The sequence below is a fragment of the Patagioenas fasciata genome, chromosome 19 (assembly GCF_037038585.1).
Source record: "Patagioenas fasciata isolate bPatFas1 chromosome 19, bPatFas1.hap1, whole genome shotgun sequence".
Taxonomy (NCBI): Eukaryota; Metazoa; Chordata; class Aves; order Columbiformes; family Columbidae; genus Patagioenas; species Patagioenas fasciata.
In genome coordinates this window covers 9,923,846-9,944,174 of record NC_092538.1, presented here as the reverse complement: position 1 = coordinate 9,944,174, position 20,329 = coordinate 9,923,846, and the positions used below count along the sequence as shown (strand labels likewise).

General features: G+C 43.0%; 1 protein-coding gene across 1 annotated transcript in view; it reads right to left on the bottom strand.

Annotated features, from left to right (window-relative positions):
- PIGL (phosphatidylinositol glycan anchor biosynthesis class L) overlaps positions 1-19,759 on the bottom strand; it is a 58,909-nt gene extending 39,150 nt beyond the window's left edge. The window contains exons 1-2 of the mRNA XM_065852865.2: positions 19,276-19,759; positions 14,807-14,906 (exon numbers count right to left, since the gene is read on the bottom strand). Of these exons, the coding sequence (XP_065708937.2) occupies positions 14,807-14,906; positions 19,276-19,759 (584 nt within the window). The remainder of the gene's footprint in view (positions 1-14,806; positions 14,907-19,275) is intronic.
- Positions 19,760-20,329: the final 570 nt, after the last annotated feature.

Below are 20,329 nucleotides of genomic sequence, written 5' to 3'. Positions count from 1 at the left end.
AGATTTGTATTTATATGCATGGCTGTCAGTCCTAAACGTTGCTCCTTGTCCTTGTAATAATGACATCGAAAGCTCAGTGGATATGTTTTCTAAACTGAAATAAATAGAATCAATACAGGCTTGAGTTAACTGCACTGTCACACTGCATGAATAAAACACACTGATGGATACTCCTGACTAGTATTTAACAGGGATTTGGTCACTGCTATTGCTATTCAAACTGCATTTTACATGGTGTGCTAGCAGCTTAAAAATTCCATTTCTGTCTAACTTTTACGTACAATTTTACCAGTAACTCCCAGGATTCCGCAAATAGAAATTGCTGCATATTTACCTCTGCCACATAGCACAAAGAAGCAGAAACCTTTCAGGAAATAGATACGTACAGCTGTAAAACCATAACACTGGATAGGGATCTAAGGGACAGACGTTATATAAAAATCACTCAACATATTTTTACAAGTTAACTTCAAATTATCTGCACTTCTTGCATGTATTTCTCCAACATCAGCCCATCCTTCTTTCATGCTGCCTGATGAACCGCTACAGTAAAACAGACTCCTGGAGCTTCATTGGGTTTTGCAGTTTATTTATCCTTTAGAGGATCTCACAAAACAACTGCCAAATTTCTAAACATGGTCACTCCCCTCATCATCCCAAACAGACAAAGGTTGTTTCAGTTCACTGCTAAGGCACTGAAGCATGTACAGGTCTCATCTGATTACAGAGAGACTGGAACGCCCTGAGGCTGCAGACACTGTCAACACAGCTGTCCCTGTGTACCAAGACAAATGTCCTGCTGGGCAACCTCTGAATCGAAATGGAAACACATCTTCTGAAATGGATTTAGGGGAAAGACAAGGCCTGTAAATAGGCCAGGCAGCCAGGAAAGTTTATAAGGTATTATTAAAGGAGTTTCTACCGAGCTGTTAGAAAGTACCTTGACCCCCTTGCACGTCTAAGTGTTCTTAAGTATTTTATTTCTCTTGTCACCTGTTGCTAGCAGTATATCTAAATTAACCTCTGCTCAGCCTGTCTTGCTTTAGACACACCTGACCACACAGAATATGTAAAAAGCTCGCAAAGGAGGGAGGTGCAGAGATCTGCACGCTAATGGCATAATTAGCTCTTGCAAGCAAAGACGTCTTGCTGCATCAGCACGTCTTGCTGCATCAGCACGGAGCGGCTCTCGCCCTCGTCCACGGGCTGCGGGGCTGGGACAGGCTGTGCTAACGCAGCGCTCCTGCGCGGGCACACACAGCACTTATTCCTGCACGGCAAAAACACAGCAACGCTCATACCCCTCCTCCTCATCCCAGGGAGGACAATCCTTTCAGAATTTCTGAAGCGACTAGAGAATGCTTTTACAAAGACGCGCCACTCTGTCAAATCTTTCACTGAAAGATCTCCAAGCAGCCACCGTGCCCTCCCACTGGGGTATAGCAGGCATTAGGGACATAGTTGGATAACGTGACACAGAGAGCACAGAAAATCGCGGCACCACTGCAGCCCATGGCAAATGTTCTGGAGCTCTGCTGAGGGCCTTGTGTCCACCGGCACACTCCACAGCACGAGCAAACTGGAGCAATCCCATCTCCCAGTCCTTGTAACCACCAAGCAAGCCAATCTGCTGAATTTAAATCCCAAAGGTTAAGCATTCCCCAATAAATTACTGTTAATGCAGATCACAGTCTGGGCTATATTTCTTAAACATTAAGTTCTGCAGGTTTACTTCTCTAATCTCTCTTATTTTATTTCTTTTTAATTAATTTTCTGGTCATCTGTGGCTTAGAAAATTATTGATTGAGTAGATATCTGCTCTGACATCTGGGCTTTCTTTAAACGAAGTCACAAAAATGATGAATCTTCTCCTACATAATACTTTATTGCTTCCTATGTCCATGCTTTTGGTGTTTTATCATAACTAGAGGCTCACGCACACATCTCAGCATGCACAGTACACTGGATAAGCCAAATAAGATTTTGAGTTGAAGGCTTGCCCAGAAATCTAACACCTTATCACATAAATCTGAAATTTTCTTTTGGTCTGAGTCACTGATAAAAAACTCACTTAATGGAACATTTTTTTGGGGGGAGGGGGGAAGAGAAAAAAAGAAAAACAACTACAAAATCAGGATCTCTAAAAGCTCTGGTGGGGAGCATTTCTGTTCCTATGCCTTGTCTCTCTCAATCAGGCTGCTCACACAGCCAGCGATTGTCTCTGACATGACAACAGTGACTACGACTCAAACAACACTGGAATGATCCCTGGCCATGAGGTGCTACTTTGCACTTACAATGAAATCCACAAATTTTGTGTGTAATAATCACTTCAACCTGTTGAAGTACAGATGAAGAAGAGGAAACAGTGTGAAGATGCACATCAGCAAATCGGACAGGTACCCACTGCACCCAGGGTGTTGATTCCACTGGTGTGATATAGAACTGACCCCCCTGTGCCTGTTCTCAGGTTCTGCTGAGAGAGCAAAAAGAGGCATCGGTCGTTCCCCTTTCACCGTGGAGCCAAAGCATGTGAACTCACTCATATGGATTCAGTATTTGCCCTTGGCCTGCATTTGGCACTCTGCTTTAGATCAATATATAACCCAGGCGTAATCTTATCTGGCAGCAACAGGGGTTTTGGGGGAAGGGGGGAATACAGCTTCTAGAGGTGAGGAGAGCAGCTCTTCTAAATGTTAATAGGTTAAGAATAGAAAGGTCAAATGCCTGCCTTATCAGAGGGCCCCATGTGCAAACAGGCAGCAAGCTGCAGCAATCAGAGCACAAGCTGGGGATAAATGTCAGGAGTTAGTTACTGTAGCTGTAAACACCAACAGCAGAATGGCAGAACTGGAAAACCTCCCAAGACACTTCTGGTTAATACAGATCACCAGGAAAGTCCCACCGCCAAGGCTGGCTGGAGATGACAAGTGTCAGAGCTGCCGTGGAGGCAGAGATCACTTGTGAGCTGTGTGAGGATCACTGGGGAAGGACACTGCGTGTCAACAGAATGAGCCGCTGTGGGAGGGGGTATTGGACGTGTTGGATATCAAACATCCTGTGCTGGCAGAGCGCTGCTCCAGATTGCTCTTCCAAGAGCATATCTGTTCTGCTGGAATAAGGATGTATGAGGATGGAGACAGAAAGTCCTTCCTTATTACCTCCTTGTAGATCTCCAAGAGCACTACACGTGGCTATGAGAACTCTGCACAAAGGCTCTTCAACTCTGCTCCACAGCACCTCTTTGACCATAATGCATAAAGGGTTGCAATAGAATAAGAGACAAGGCATCACAGGAAAAAATGTATCTCCCTTAATACTAATACATTTTTACCCCTATTCTAATTAATCATTTTATTGGCACTCAAGCAGAGAAGCCAAAGGTCGTTATCACACTGGACAGTAATCTTGCAGATACAAGCAATCAACTTGAAACAACGAAGTGTATCAACACGCACTGGTGTGTAGAGTAACTCCATTGTGAGTAACACTGCATGGGACCTATGTCTACCCTTCACCAGAGCTTTCAGTCTGGCACCTCTTGCCTGGAATAAGCTGTCAGTAAAATGAATCAACCAACTGATTTCCACTCTCAGCAAAGATGGGCAGTGAGCAGCTGTTTGAGAAGGCTGCTGTTCCCTCTCTCCCGGTGCAGAGGTTGCTCCAGGAGATGGTTACCTGAGTTTGGGAAACAGATACAGGTTCACTACCTGGCATGGTTCCCTCCTTACTGCAGAACAAAGAGCACTATTCTTGTCAGCCTGTTCCCAGCCGTAAAAAACTATCAAAGGATAGGGTTAATTACCGGTTAGAACACGAAGAAGGAATAATAACTACAAATAAAGCAAGACTAAATATATTTTATCCCACAAAAGGGATAAACATGATTTGTGTTCATATCCCAGAGATCATATTCTAACCCTTAAATAGCTACTTTAATTGGTAAAGACAGGGTTACATTTAAAAACAAAGAAGAAATGCACCCATATGAAGACGCTGCTCTCTGAAAGACGATTTTAGTTTAGTGGCTTCATGTTTTTTCCACAGAGTGGCTACTCTGCAGTGAACTGGCCTGGCCTCTAACCCCAGCCATACGGGAGAACATCATAACCTACTTAAATTAGTGGGCTGCATCCTTTACGCAGCAGAGCTCCCAAATGGGCACAAATGGCTTATTTTGTACACCAGCATTACTCGGCATCTGTTTATCCCGCAGTCTTCCGCAAGCATCTGTTCATTTGCTGACGTACATGCACTGCTCTTCTGCATTACCAACCTCATTTTCAGTCTAGAAACCCTTGAGTTGATTCATCTGAAAGAGCACAAATATGTGGCTGCAGACATTTTTCATACACATGGCATTACTGAGTGCTATTAACAGTTGCTGTTTCAACCCAGAAGCTAGCGTGTTTTCAGTGACAGCTCTGATACGCTAATGATTTGTGATGTTTTCTGGCCTTTATGAAAAGGTAGGACTGTACCCTTTTTATTCACAGTGAGAACAGCCAAACTTATTTATCCTGTGAGTCATATCCCAAAAGCTTCACATGGCTGATGGCTTCAAGAGACATAATACACATTCTGGAGAGCCACTACAGGAGGGAGAGTATTTTCCATCTCTCATTTCCTGAACTAAGAGTTTAAATTCAACCTGGTTCAATGTAGGGAGTAAGGAATACAACCCAAGTCTTCCAGCAACATAGTGACATTTTCTGATCCACTACAAATTTGGATGAAATAATCTGTCATCCCTGAACAAAGCTATGGACATTCTCCTACAATTTCTTCTGTTTTCATTCTGTAGAAGGCAATTTTCAAAATGCTGCCTTGGCTCAGATGTGTATTGTGTGTACTTGTCTGCCTGCTCCAAGTCCTCTCTTGCCCCTCAGTGTGACATGCGCTGTCATTTTCTTGGCTCTCGGTCACAGATGCCAACAGTGTAAGAGCACAAGGGTATTACAGAAATACCAGCTTTCTTCAGCCCTGTTTAACATGTTCGTATTTCAAAAGATGATTACATGAGCTTATTTATTGCAGCTGAGTCTGTTTAAAGATTCAAAGGCATTGGACAACTAAAATGTACAGCCTATCATGACATTAAAAGCAAGTTCAGGAGAGACTGTATACGATTTTCTGACCTGTATAATTTCTATGCTGTCATCATTTTGAGGCATTTGATATGCTGCTCTTTGGTTTAAACCCTAGAATGGCATTTGAATTTTTACCATAATAAACCTTCTCAACACACTTTGCACTTTTATTATTCTCTCCATGTAAGCCACAAGGATATCTTGCCTCCCTAAATGTCCAATCTGCAAGGAATGGTTGTGAAACTCCATTATTTCCAGGAATTGCTGGCAACCTACTGCTGTCTGTTCTTCTCAGTATTGCCTGTATTTTCCTTGTTCAGCTTTAAAAGCCAAACTTGGTTTGCAAAAATGTCTGAGTTTCTCGATGCCAGAACTGAATAAAGACTAGAACAGGACAGAATTAGAAGGTTTTATTATGCTGAATAGCCATTAACTCACATTAAAGCCTGTAAAACAACAAGACTATAAAACTTGAAATAGATGCTCAGCCTTCAGTCCTATTACTCAGAAATCTTCCTGGATGTTACGAACAGCCTTTCTAAAGCTCCATCACCCTTACCTGATCCCTATGATCAAACCAAAGTAGATTATTTTAAAGTCATAAGTATTTGGGTTTACATTATTCAGTAAAGTGAAAATACTCTGTAAAGAGAGGCAGCCTGAATTCTCCAACATGCGTGATGTCTGCCACAATTTGGTCTTCAACAGGCAGAGGTAAAGAACACAGACATCTACTCTCAGTTGCCCAGGAAAAAAATACAGTCCAAGGTGTATGGTTGAGAAAGCTGGAAGATGTGAAGATTCTGGATGATTTAAATCTTTTATCAGTCTTGATGGTGCAAAAGTTATAATGGAAAACTCCCTATATAAAGGTTACCTGCAGGACCACACTGTGATCTCAGCCACACATGGCAGTAGCTTCAGAGAAAGTCAGGGAAGGCCTCCAGGTTTACTTCAGCAAGGACCAAGATCAGAATCTGACCACATCCAAGCAAAAAAGAAACAATGCTACAGGCTACAAGAACAATCATCAGTAAATGGGCTGTAAAAACAATGAAGATCTCTCTGATTCTGATGCACTTCAGTGACTGAAAAGATTCCAACTCTATTGTTCCTCCTCTCCAAAATATCTTGGACTTCATTCTGTGTTCTTGAGGCACTCCTGACAGCCAACTCTAAAAACATATCTAACTCACAACTGCCTGATCTTCTTCAGCTAAATATTCTCTTGCATTCAATTTGGGAAAGCCATAATGTATGGAGTGATGTCTGAGGCCTGCTTTCTGGGAAGAGGAAATCAACCATACACAATGTCAACCGAGTTCATTCCTAAATGCAAACCACATTGGGCTGTCGAGCAGGATAATAAAAACCTGCTGACCTAGTTTCCTGCAGAACAAAATCCTCTGTCTTCCCTCCTCCCATGCCAAACCTAAATCAGATCTCCTTCTTTGGAAAAGGAAATTAACCCTTTGACTAGCAAAGAAAACTCTAATAAAGATCCTTAACGCTTCTACAGTGTTCCATACCATGAGAGCAATATGTAACCAGCAACTGGTCCACCCCACGGCTCCGCAGAAAGGCAGGATTATTAGAGCATGAAAGTAAAACACAGAGAAGGTCAGAGACCTTAGCAGAGTTCCACAGAGAACTTAAAATTTCTCTTCCTTCAAAGGGATTTTGAAGTGTGAAGATGTGTGCTCTAAGAACTTTGCTTGCTAACCTTTCCACATTGGCTCTATGCAAATACAAAACCTTCATTCACGATGTGGCAAAAAAATAGCAGCACAGCTCAGCTTTTTGAAAAACTGCATCAAACCACTCAAGAAAGGCCTATTGTTCTTTCCAAATTTTGCAATGTCAACTTGCAAGCCCATTTGGGGTAGATGAGAACTGACTGTATTTGCTCCAAGTGTTTGGCGAAAGCATTCACTTTTAATGGCTTCACTTCCTCGGTGATGCAACATTTCATTTGAAGGGATGCCTGCGGGAACTTCAGAATGGACACAGAATGCAAAAATAACAGGGCATGTCACAACAAACTCAGCCAAGAAAACACAAATGGGAATTCTCTTGCTGTAGGACGCTTCAAAAGGCAGCTGTGGATCACGCTGCTGCAGAGCAGTACCCCACCACCATCAGCTAGAAGCGTTTGGGGAGCTGCAGATTCTAGACTGCTGAGAACACCTTTGCTGGTTCACCCTGACACTGTCACCTGGAGGAGCTTTCAATCATCTGTCAAATAGGGTTTTATTAATGGAAAGAGTGGAGACAGCAAATGCTCTTGCTCAACTGCTACACAGCTTTACAAGCAGCCTTACAATGAGGTGGGCAAAGTGCAACTTGCAAGCGAAATTGCCAACAGAGTTCTGTACTGCAGCCAGAACTTTCAGCACTGTTATAAGACAGATGACCCCGCAGTAAATACAGTTTCATCACGTGTTGCTTGCTTATGAAAAGAGATAGCTTTGCCTCCATGCAGACAGCACCCCAGGGCCTGAAACCTCTCTGACACCACGCACTCTGTTGGCACCTGCCTCACAAGGCGCAGCACTCACCTTCCTGACAAGCTACCAAATAGAAACCTCTGTAAGGCAAAGTCTGAGAGCAGCCTAGTTTACTAACATACCATTGGAAAAAAAGACTGAAACAGGGACATGATAACTACCAGGCGTGTTAGCAGTACCGTTGTCACCTGTGAAGAAGTTACTGTCTCTGTCACTTTGCCAGTCTGCAGGGAAGCTGTTCAGAGTACAGACTCACAGAGCAAAGACAGCACTTTACACAGCATACCCTTCAGGGAGTTTGAAAGCAAAGAACAAAGAACCTGGATTAGACAGCTCTGCAAAGCTTTTCGTAACTGTGTCTGTTCTCTGGATGCTGCATCTTCACAGGTAAACTCCACAAAAGCTTCCGCTCCAGCTTTGAAATGAGGAAGACAAAAGCCTGAGTTCTCACAGCATTATTACTAACATTGGTCAGGGTTAGAAATGTGATGATGGAAAAAGAGCATCTTATTCACCATATCTGGTCCCAAAGGGGTTATGAGTTGTATATGCTTATTTTATTGACACAAACAAGTTTTAACTTCTATTGTCTTGCAGAGGAAAAGCAGGCTGAATTCAATTCTGGCTCACACATCATCTGCAATTGTAGCCAAATCCCAGCCACACAACTTTTATTACTGGGAGGATGTCAGAGGCAAAAGACACAGCTGGATATTCAGATCCCAGACTGAGTTTTGCTGTGCTGGCAGTTGGACAAACCAGCTTTTGATTTGTACGTAAACAGAGCCAATCTGAACTGTAAGGTCATCAAGAGAAAACACATTTTACACAACATCCATTGTACAGTTGCCTTTCCAACTTTCCCCATACTAGCATTTCTTAAACAGGACTTTGTCTTCTCCTGTTGACTGTTTCAATGACAATTTCTGGTCCTACTGAAGTCCATGACCAAGCCTCACTAATTTTGATGGGACCAGAAGGTGGCTCTGAGGAAAGAACGACAGACATCCAAGATTCTACAGCTTCAGTTCTACCACCTACATGGAAAAATTGTGTTGCTGTAGACCCAAAACATGTAGACTCAAAACAGAGAATTTCTAAGTCTATGTCCTCAGAAAAGTTCCACTGACTCTACAGGGCTGGGTGCACTGCTTCCCATCTTCTCTTACGAGCTGCCAGCATAGGAGATGCCTTCTGACTTCAATGGGAATTTTGAAAAGCTCAAGAAATGAGGATTATATTGCTGGCAGTCAGCAAGGCAGCATATCGCAGCATTTAAAGTGGTCCGATAGCCTTTGACATTATGCCTTGTAATTCTGTCTTTAATGAACCTAATAAAGGCTTTGCTCCCGAGGCTCAGATATTGATTATTCTATACATTTTCTAGTGACTGTCTGAACTAGCAAAGTTAGATGAAGGGAACGGGAATAAACCAACAACTGGTTTTAATGTAATGAGGCCCCTGGACATCCTGAAACTTCTTGTCTCCCAGACATTGAGGCAACTTGAGGGGAAGTTACTGCAACTACCTCCAACTAAAGTGCGAGTACAGATACGCCTTAGCTGGGGGAGCTACCTACTACACCTAGAATCCTGACCTTTAGTTAAAACAGAAATTGGGGTAACTCAAGACTGAAACCCAATGGGAGTTTCACCAGGAGAGGCTGCAAACCCCCCTCCTGTTTTCCAGCACGGTAACCACCTGACATGCAGAAAATGCAAGTCCATTGCAGATTCAAGATTCCATGTCTCCAAACTATGTCATAGCGTTAGATATCACAGCTTCATTTTAACTGAGGCACTCGACATTTTCTACTGTAGCTACAATTAAAATAAGAGTATGAGAACACACAAAGAAACCACACAGTTCTTGTGAACAAGGCGTTAACGCCCAATCCATTATTGTGAGAAAGCTTTTAAGAGTGTTCCCAGTAGAAATAGCAATATATTTTCTCTGAGTAAACTGGGAGGAATGCAGAGATTCAAAAGCTTAAGCTGAACCCCTGCTAGATTTTCTTCTGTTTGTTCCTCCTCCTTGATTAACTTACTGTATTTGATATAACTGTTACTTTTTAAGGAAAAGCATTAACCATTTTCTCTTTCCTGGTAAAAGACCTCAGCCTGTCTGTAACTAACAGCAAGGCGCTTGCAGCTGCAGGTTAAAATGAGTGAGTACCAGAGATGTTGCTGGGCTGTCAGAGCAGGGAACCTTCCAGGGGCAAAGGGGAGACGCCTGTCACTCTCCATTAGTTCCTCAGGGTGTCCACTGGCAAAACACGCGGTATTGTTCCACTGGGTAACTGGCAAAATAAATAGGTTGTTATCGTCTGACATGTTAAAAAGGGGACTCTTGGGTATAACTGTTGAAAATAGCTTTAATCTAATGACCGTATCTTTCTATAGCTTATTAGCACCATGAAGAAAGTCCACTCCAAATATTTTCATATGAAACCCTAAATTTTATACTGGAAACCAGCAAACCCAGTGACATTTCCTTCTGTGGCAACACAAGTGGTCTATGGACAGAATCGCTCCAGTCAGCATTTCTGTTTGCGTTACCAGGAGACGCCAAAGCTGGGACATGAATGACCCACAAATTCAGGATGGGTCACTGAAGCTTTCTCTGCTTCCAAGCAGATGCTGCCTTTAACTTATGGGGGGGACTTTTAAAAGCCATTAATGAAAGAATAGTAGAAGGTAAGAACGACGAAAGAACAAAACCAGATGACTCCTAGTGCATTTCCCTCTCTCCAGCCCTGGCCAGTTTTCCCAGACTCCTGAAACACAGTGATTATGCACAGCCCTATTTCTTTTCTTACTATCAGCTTCCCAGTACTGATTTTTTTTAAGTTGAATCAAACTTGCATCAGCTTCGGGGGATGGCCGGGATCCCTATTCTCATCTTTTATATTTCCAGATCAGTATTTCATGGTTTTTATTCCGCTTAAGTAATCTTGAGCATTAAAATTATAAATATCAACACTTAGTATTTTGATTTGTTTTCCATAAAGACATTTTCTCCTTTAGCAGTACTCTTTCAGTTCCCTCTGCATTAATTCAGAGCCCTTAGCTTCCCTGGCCAGACTCTTGCTCTTAATCAAACCCTGCTGCGACTTCCCTGACATGGTTTGACAGGTCTCTGTTGACATCTGAAGGAGAATCCTTGAATGTTTTGAAAAGGACCATTTCTCATTGCTCCACAGAGGTAATCTGGGGGACATGCCCCTTTGGCACCAAAAGGATCATTTTCCCTTTCACCACAGCCCCTTCCCCCTTTTAGTACAGCAAGGAAGTTAATGATGCCAGAAGGCTGAGAAAGGACCTGTTTCACAGAAGCCCCAGGGAAGCAAAAAGGCAGATTTCCTTATGGAGGAAAATATTTAATTTAGGACAAAATAGTTCAACCTAACTTAGTGCAGTACAAGCCTTTGTTTCAGACAGCAGTGTTCCTGGAGGGCTGAGAGACATCTCAATCCCCAGAAGAATTTCCTCTTAAATTATTGCATAGGGCAACAAGCAGAAGCCAGAAGGCAGACTTTGATATAATCCTTTTTATGAAGTGTTCTGATGTCTTAAAATATCAGCGTGAGCTGCCATGTGGTATACATTTTGGAAAAATTCTCAGTTTATTTAGAAACATAAATAAAAATAGGTGGCCAAATATTTTATTGTCTTGCCAGAAAGAAAACAATTTAAATTTCAGGAATTACGCTAAACAGAAGTGAAGTTTGGCTATAGTGATTACATAAACACCGAGATACCCACCCAACTGACAAAGGCTCCATGCCTTCTTGTAACAGTAAAGTGTGTTATTATTCAGGATGAGTAAGTTTGATTCAAAAGATGTAGGTTGATTTCCCTGTAACACACATTAAATCTGTGATCAATTTACATCTAAGCTTTTCGGGTCCCACAGATGCCATTTTAAAATCAAGAAAATTCTGCAAAAAATAAAGACTTTTACAGTGTTGTTGGGATACGTAAGATGAAGAGAATCCCGTCACTCACTACCAAAATTTGCAGCTCTTCTACAATAAAGCATAGCAGCAATTTTCATCAGCCCATAGATCAGCTCTTTTGAATTAGCAATAAAACAGAATGTCACACTGAAAATAGGGAGCTTGTGAAAGGAAGTTTGTTAGAAATTAAACATGAAGAAGTGCAGTAAAGCTTATTTACCTTGTACAGGAAAGAAAAACAAGCCCAACAGCAACAAATTATTATAAGACAAAATATTAAAAAATAATTAGAGCCTTTCAGTAGCCTCATAAAAAATCTGCAGATAGCCTGTGATTCTGCATGGGCAGATGTCCTCTCTCCTGTGCATTGTCTAATCAGAGCCCTTTTGGACTTAAGTGAAATAATACTAATAAAAAAGCGAACAGAGTGCTATTTCCATGGAAACTTGGAAACAGATGTAACATCATTTGCAGTAAGACTTCGTCCTGTGAATGGAAAATTTCGTAGTTTACACAAATCTCAGCTATTTTCTTTGGAGTGCAAACTTGGGCCAAATATTTTCTGTCATATTACAGATGCAAATAATCAGTCTTACTTTCTGTCCAGCACAACCATGCACAAAGGCTTCAGAAGGATCTGGGCTTTAACACAGATTTCATCACAGGCTGGCTGACTGAAGCTTTCTCTTTACAAGTTCACACACAATTCAAAATGACACATTGATTTCATACCTGCCTGGCCAAGCGAGATTATGGAGCAAGTCCATCACCTCACTTTTCAGATGGTTTTCCCCTTTTACATCTTGAAAATTCTGCTCACTCACTCGTAGATCATGCAAAGAAAGATGAAGCAGCATGACTCAGCTCCACACTACAATGGCTGGAGCAGATCCAGACCTAGCAATCCTTTGGGCTTTTCTTACCAAAATACAAATCCGCAGCTTGGATAATGTAACGCATTCAGTGTTTGTAAAAGAAATGTTAGATGGGCAGCATGCCAGCAGCAATGTGCTAGTCCTTTACATGGATGGAAAATTATCTTCTGAAGGGTTAGGAAGAGAACAAAAAAAGCCAAAGGGCTCTGTTCTTAAGCAGTGCCTACAGAAGACAAAATGTTAAAGAGGAACAGCCTCCCAAACTGTATTCCATGGACATGAATTTACCCAGAAATCTAACAGTAGATAAACTATTCATTTAGCAAGTTTCACATCACGCCATACTGGCAAATATTTTTGTGTCATCTATAAATTAGAGAAGTCATAACAGAGGCACAGGAAAGCTACTGACCCTAAGGAGTCCAGGAACTTGGAATAAGTTTCAAGAACTCCAAGCCCGAGTGCTTTGTCTAAACTACTGGAAAACAGTACTCTAAAAATTAGCTACTCTAAAACTTCAGTGACATCTAGAAATTATTCCTGATTATCTCCCATTTTGCTAACACCTAACCCACAGATGTTCTTCATAGAGAGCATCCACATGGTCAGTGAGTGCAGAGTAAATCATGCACTGGGAACGCACTTCACTGTTTAAACAAGCTCTGAGCAAAATTCAGCAAGAACTTCAGTTCACTTCCCTGAATGCACAGCAAAGTCAGATGTGATGGTTATCTCATAGCAGTCTAGCCCCAAAGATAAAGACCTCGAGTCTAAGCCTGTTTCTTAAGAACGATGTTGTATGTTCTAGTTCATGCCCAGAAGCTCTGGGCAAGAGGATGGATCTGTCTTTCCAGGCACTGCATTCACTGGGGGAAATCATGTATCGGTCATTACTTACATAAATACGTAATACAAATAACAAAAGTAATAAGAGGCATGATCTAAGCTCTTCCTCTGAAACAGCCCCCACCTTCCTACAAAGCAAACCAGAGTATTACTTGCAAAAAGCTTTATACTCTGGATTGTGTATGCAGGGGGATGACTGAGCAGCATCAGGAAACTTGCATCACACAGTAACCAACCCCACATTGCGTTAGAGGACGAAAGAAAGGCCAGAGGGCTTCTGGGCTCTGTGTTTAACTTCAAAAGTTGGTTCACTGAGCAGCCTTTATGCTTAGCAAAGGTTAGCAGCTTTTTTCCTTATTCCTCCCCAAAATGTGTTGCCCATTGCCATACGATTGTACTACAAAACTTGATGTTATCCAAAACCAGTTCATGAGAAGAGAACGGAAACATCTCTTTCCATTCCAAAGGAAAAACAACTCCTATGCTGTTTTCATAAGTGAGCTGAAAACTTGGAGAGAAACCTAAAGCTAAAAAAAGCAAAGAACTCAAAAAGATTGGTATTCTGGACTGTGGTTTCTCTTGCCTTAGCTCAAGGGAAAATGTGTTCATGGGAAAAGGCCCTGCCAGAAGCCAGATTTTTTTTCAACTCTGACATTTCTAGTTGTTGTGGCTTTAAATCAATATGTTGCTATTAATACTATATCTTCATAAATAAAAATATTCTTTAAGGATTGTATGACTGATAGTTGTTCAGAATTGAAACAACCACTTGTACATGTTTCCCAGCAATCAGTATCCAGTTCAGCTCCTATCAAACCCTAGATAGACAGTGACTGGGCAACTTAAGAGGTCTTTACAATGTTAGTTGTGAGTTCCACTCACTCAAAGAGTTAAATCACCTTCTCAGAAGAGAGTTCCTGAATTAATCCCAAAACAAAGAAGTGTCATCTTTACCAGCTACCTTTGTATCTACACACAACTAAAGGAAACAACATGACACCTTAGGAAAACAGAAATCCTGCGTGGTTTAATTTGAAAGAATCTTATTGTCATGTTACTGCAGCCTGTCTTTAATGCTGCAATTCACTTTTGTCTTTAGCCAGGACTAAATCGGATTATAAATCTAATAGAATTACACACTGACCCTGTACGGACGAGCCTACAGACAAACCTGCCACAGACAATTCAGAGTTTGTAACTGTCAGTTTAACTACGCAACAAGTGTAACAAAAACTGACCACGCTGCCCAAACACACTGTGCCAGACCCCACAGGTACGGATATCATTATTCGAAATGTTGGATTAGCAGATCTTAACCTAGGGATTATGATCCCCACTATACATTTGAATTGTCTTCTGCATTGATTAGATTTATGTTAAGACTTAACAAAAGTATCTAATATGGTCTTCTTTGAGATTCCTCAAGACTTTTTAGAACAATGCAGTAAGCTTTCACTGAAGTTTAAAGCAAACTTCACCCTCTATTTATAAACTGCAATGAAATTATGCTGTAAATGAAAACCAGTTACCTGTGATCGATGACTGTTACGTCGGAAGCAGGAATCCCCAATAGAAAACAACTCTGCTCCAGTTCTTTCTTACGAATCTCCCCTTGATTGTAATAATTTCCTGAAAATAGCAAACACAACAAGACTGTCTTAGATTAGGTTAGCTTGGAAAGAATTCTTCTCTTTCTCAAAGCATTGAGCATCACACATTAAATCAAAGGGGATCATTTGAGGCAGCTTCATTGCAGCAGACAAACTCCCAAGCTTCTACCTGAGCAACACCCGGCTTAGCTCAGGGTGAAATGCTGAGGAAAGTTCTGCCCACCTTGACCATATGTCTCATGTTTACGCTCTGTGTGTGGATCGCAGCCATTTATAAGCTGATTTGGCAAGGACATCAGAACTCGCCATGTCTAATCGTATCAGTGGTCCAAACACTCCAGGACCCTCATCTTAAGACTGGCCAAAGTTAAATCCTTCTGCCAAAGACACAGGAGATCTTCTAAACAACAATTCTGGAATAACCTGCTTGGGAAATTGCTTCCAACCACTTGATTTGTAAATGCCTTATTCCTTGAAACATCACAATTTCTAACTCTTTTGAGTGTTTCGCTTGGGCTTTTTGTTTTATTTTGGTATAAGCCTCATCTACTTCTGAACATTGCTACATTTTTAGCCAGATTTAATATATCTTTTGGTGAATTCTATAGGCTGACCATGCTTTGTGGGGGAAAAAGGAGTCTTCTGATGTGCATATACACGGACTAACTGCTTACACATTTTCTGAATGGAAGTTACCAATCTATTACAAAACAGTCAAGCAAGATCTTCTCATAAACACAGGAGAAAATGCCTTTGCAGTGAGGTGACTAAAAGTTGTTACCACTGGCAAATTTCCAGGTTGTGTCTGCAAAAGAGGTCTGTGGGATCTTAGTCCACTTCTTTAAAAGCAATTATTGACAACAAATCAGTAATAATTCATCTCCTTCACTACTAGACATTTTGCTGTGAACTCCGTCCTGCACTCTCACCGTTACAGGTGCACAGAGCCAAGCTGAACAGCAAGTCCAGAGCACCTGGGCCAAACTTGCTGAGATAACACATGGGAAGCCTGTCCCACAGTGCATTCTTTAAGTGATTAAAGTTCACAATATAACCTGGGCCACTTCTTATAAGCAGTAGCTGTCATATAAGACTAGGGCACTGCAATAGAATACAGTGATGCAATTAAAAGGATTTGAAGAAATGAGGAATTCCATCAAAACTATCTCTGGTGTAAGACAAAGATTTCTCACAAGTCTGCATCATTCGCAAAGTCTGGCAGAAACTAATATGGCAGGATTGCAAAGAACTTATAGAACCAAAACCAGGAAAGCTAATTTAGATGAAGCATTTGGGAAGAGTTATAACAGACTGAGACCAACAACTAGCAAGGAAACAGGATTCATTATCCTAAAACACCACCCCCTTCTTCACTGAATTATTTTCTGCTCATCTTGCCCTGACATTCCTTTATTTATTCTTGGCATTGGCCACACAAAGTCCGTGCCAGAGCTGTGATGGCCCCTTCCAAAATGTGGCCCTGTGCAAGGCAGTACTTGCAAGCCAATTTTAACTTTGAAGCAATAAAATGAAAAAAATAACACTGCATATTAATGTACGATTCAAGTCTGTAGTCAGCTGTCTTGAATTACACTAGAACTTTTTATTGTTGTGGGTGTGAGTCATCTAAATCGAGCATTTCTCTGGAGCAGTGGAGCAATCTGAGCCATCACTAGCAAGCTTTGTAAAACTTTCAAAGAGGGGAAAGAGTAACTAGAAAAAAAAACAAACTCTTCTTGCAGACTGCGAGTGAATGGTTTTAGGAGACTGTGACAATGATTATCTGTGGGTTTGCTGAGGCACATGTCAGCCTGGTAGTCTGCAGCTTAGATTACAAGTTCCAGCTCCCGTAAAATCAATTTAAGCGTGGACCTTCACTAGGCGGATTGCATGAGTACAGCAGGACTTATTTTGGACCAATTTTTTGCAAGGCCGTTAATGACACAAGTGTTTTAAGAGAACATCTTTGCTGCAATGCAGCATCACAGCTGACTGCAGGTGATGTTTTATCCAGACACTACCACTGTTCTCAGAATACCCAACTCCTACTGAACTTGAAGGAACAGATCCATGTTCTGCAGCTTGAGATATCAGGACATCAGGAATATACAAATGCTAACAAGAAAAAATGGGAAGCTCTTGAAAGCAAAACCAGCTGAATAGCTGATGCTGCTGGGCCTCATCCGTGGAGCATTTACAATACAGAGTCAGCTACTACAGAGAGCAAAACACATTTACACTGAGTTGTTATTTCAATGTAAGATTATTCAGTCAGTAAAAGACTGATTTTTTTCAAAGTGCCGTAATTCTAATTCATTTCTAAGTAATTTTAATTGACATCTTAAACACGCAAGTATAACGGTGTCTAAGTAATTATTTTGTCTCAGTGTTACAATTTGCAGAGTCTTTGAACAACTCACTTGTCATCATCAATCATACAAACAATGAGAGGATGAACCATCTGAATTGCCCAAAAGACTAATTAGAGGCACAGAAAAATCTATTAGCTCAGTGAATGTCCTCTCCCATACGGGCTGCTAGTTCTGTTACAACAACATGCAAGAGAGTACATGGATGGCTGTGTCAAACACAGTGTTTCACGTCACTGAATCAGGAGGAAAGAAAAAAGAAAATATAACAAAATAAACAGAAACACAACACTCCTTTGGAAAGTTCTCTGACAGCAGGAGCCTATTAGTCCCCAAAACTGAAACGGCAGAGTTGCACTTCAGTAATCTCTCCATAGCTGTGAAAAAGCTAAATGGGATCCACAGACCTTTGTCTCTCAGCAAAGACAAGTGAAAGCTCTGCACTAAATCTAGAATGGGAGGTACAGAGTGATCAGTAAAGCTGTTACACCACTGGACTTCAACAATAGCTTAATCCCTGGCTTCTCACCTAGATGGTCTGGTATTACAAAAAGCTTTGAGAATAAAGAACAGAAAGTTGGCAGTGAACTAGCCAGAGCTTTCAAAAACACGGAGGGCCCTTCCCTTCCCTCAAAAGTAAGTAGCTGTCAGTGTAAGATGTAAACGTTTGTAGCCTAAGGTACTTTATTTTTCACTGCAGGCTCATGAATTCTGGTACAGCAGCATGGTCTGAAAGATCAATTAAAATTAGGCTGTTTCTTATGCACAAAAAAAATGACCAATCTATTAACTGATTAGGTATCAGTTCTGCAGAAAAAAAATCCGGAGCTTTAGGAGGTCACAAGAAGAACATAAGACAAGAGCGTCACACGCTGTGAGAAATTCTTGTCCTGGGAAACAGTGGAGCCAGTGAGAATCTTTCCATTCTACTCAGCCCCAGAAAGGCCTCAGGAGAAGTACTGCTTCCAGTTTTTGATGACTGTACTTCAAAAGAGATGTGACCCAACTGGGAGAGTCTAAAGGAGCGCACTGAGAATAATAAGAGGTTTAGAAAACATGAGGAAAGATTGCAAGAAATAGGGTTGTTTGGTCTGCAGAAGATAAGACAGAAGAGGCAGATAATGGTTGTAAAATAGTTAAGAGGCTCCTACAAAAAGATACTCTGATTTTTCATGCTCATGGCAGATATGAAAAATAAACAAACAAGCTTAAATTGCACCAATGATTCAGGGAAAAGTGAAGAAAAGCTAATGCAGCACTGCCACGGACAGCAGAGGTGGAGGAACCCCGACATTTGTCTATAGCAAACACAGAGATGCTGCCTGCAGGTTGCCTGAGAGAAAACATGACCTGGGTTCCCTTTGGGCCTATTTTTCCATGACTGGATTGTAATTTTTAGATGTCTTACAGCAAATCCGACATTAAAAGTGGATCATCCAAGCAAGACCACAGACTTAAATGAAGATGCCAAAAGGCTGCGCTAAACAGCGCCTTGTTACAATTTCCCGACGCTTTCGCACAGTTTGAAAGTACCTCAGTGCTGCAGCATGAGATTGGATGGTGAAACCTCAGCGCAAGGTCCCGACACAGAGGCAGATTTTGCTGCTGATCACAGCTGCTCACACTCCGCAGAAAGGAATGCTCTGACCAAAGCTGCCCCTGCGCAGCGGCTGTGCGGGGAGCGCGGGATGGAGGGACAGAGAGGTGACACAGAACCGCGGGCGACCGTGTCTCACAGCGGAGCCATCGCCACCATGGCCGCACAGGCCTGGAGGTTCAGGTCACCGATGACATCACATGTGGCATCACGGTGACCTCACACACGGGGTCGCCCCACGGTAAACCCGCTGCTGTCGTCACGGCCATGGGTTGTCGTCACAGCCATGGGTTTACATCACAGCGCGGGAAGGCATCATGGAGGCCCTCCCGTGACGTCATGGGCGGGGAGCCCGGCCTCTCGGGGCGGCGGCGGCACCTCGGCGGTGGGTGTCCCGCCGTTCGCGGCGCGTCCCCCCTCACCTGCGGAGCAGCACAGCACCGCGGGGCGGGCACCGGCCCTCCCCAGGCCGAGCACCGTGGGGGCGAAGAACATGGCTTCGTCATCAGGGTGCGCCGTCACCAGCAGCGCGCGCACGCCGCCCGCCCGCGCCGCCGCCGCCGCCGTTCCCCTCAGGGACGCGCGAGCCCCGGCGGCCGCGTAACGGCGGCGCGCGCCGCCGAGCAGCAGCGCGAGCAGCGGCGCGAGGAGCAGCAGCAGCGCCGCCGCTCCCCAGCACCACGGCCCCGCTGCCATGGCGACCGGCACCGCTCCGGCAGGAAACGCGGGAGGCGGCGGGAAGGTTCCGGGGCACGAAAGGGCCCCACCCACCCATCCCCTCCCCTCTCTGCCCCGCCCCGGGGCGGGGCCGCTCGGCCGCTGTCGCGGAAACGTGCCCCGGCTCCGCTGCTCCAGGGCTGCCCGGGAGGCTGTGAGCGGGGGCGGTTCCCGCGGGGAGGCCTTCATTGCCCGGTGACCCTGCTGGTGCGTTAAATAATAACTAATAGTGACAAAAGTTGAGCTTTTGAGCGTGTTGTACCTTTGATCCCTGCGCTGCACCGCTGTGGAAGAGCCGCGGGTTCAGGGAAACCCCAAAGCGGGGCAAGAGGAGCTTCTCTCCAGTCACGTTGTGCTGTCTGCTGGGTGTCCTCAGTCTGGCTGCAAGGGGAAAAAAAAAACAAACGTTTGGATGTGTCTTCGAAGTGAAGTCAACCTCTGGAGAAGGTTGCAGAGCAAAAGCAGGCAGGAAGTAGTAAAATAAACATTAAAAGGCAATCGGATACACAATGGCTTAGAAACTGCTTTTCAAGATGAACAGGCAATATGGGAGACAAATGTATTAAGTCAGCAATGGTGGAGTATGATAGCCGGGAAGGTTTAAAGAATAAAACGGTGAAAACTATTCAGAGGAATTCAGTATCTGAAGAGCAGCAGAGACCTCACCAAACGTGAGCCTGACTTGTCTGCACAGACTTTTTATTTGGACACTTCCCAGGGAATGGAGGCAGCCACAGGCATGTGTTGGGATTAAACACT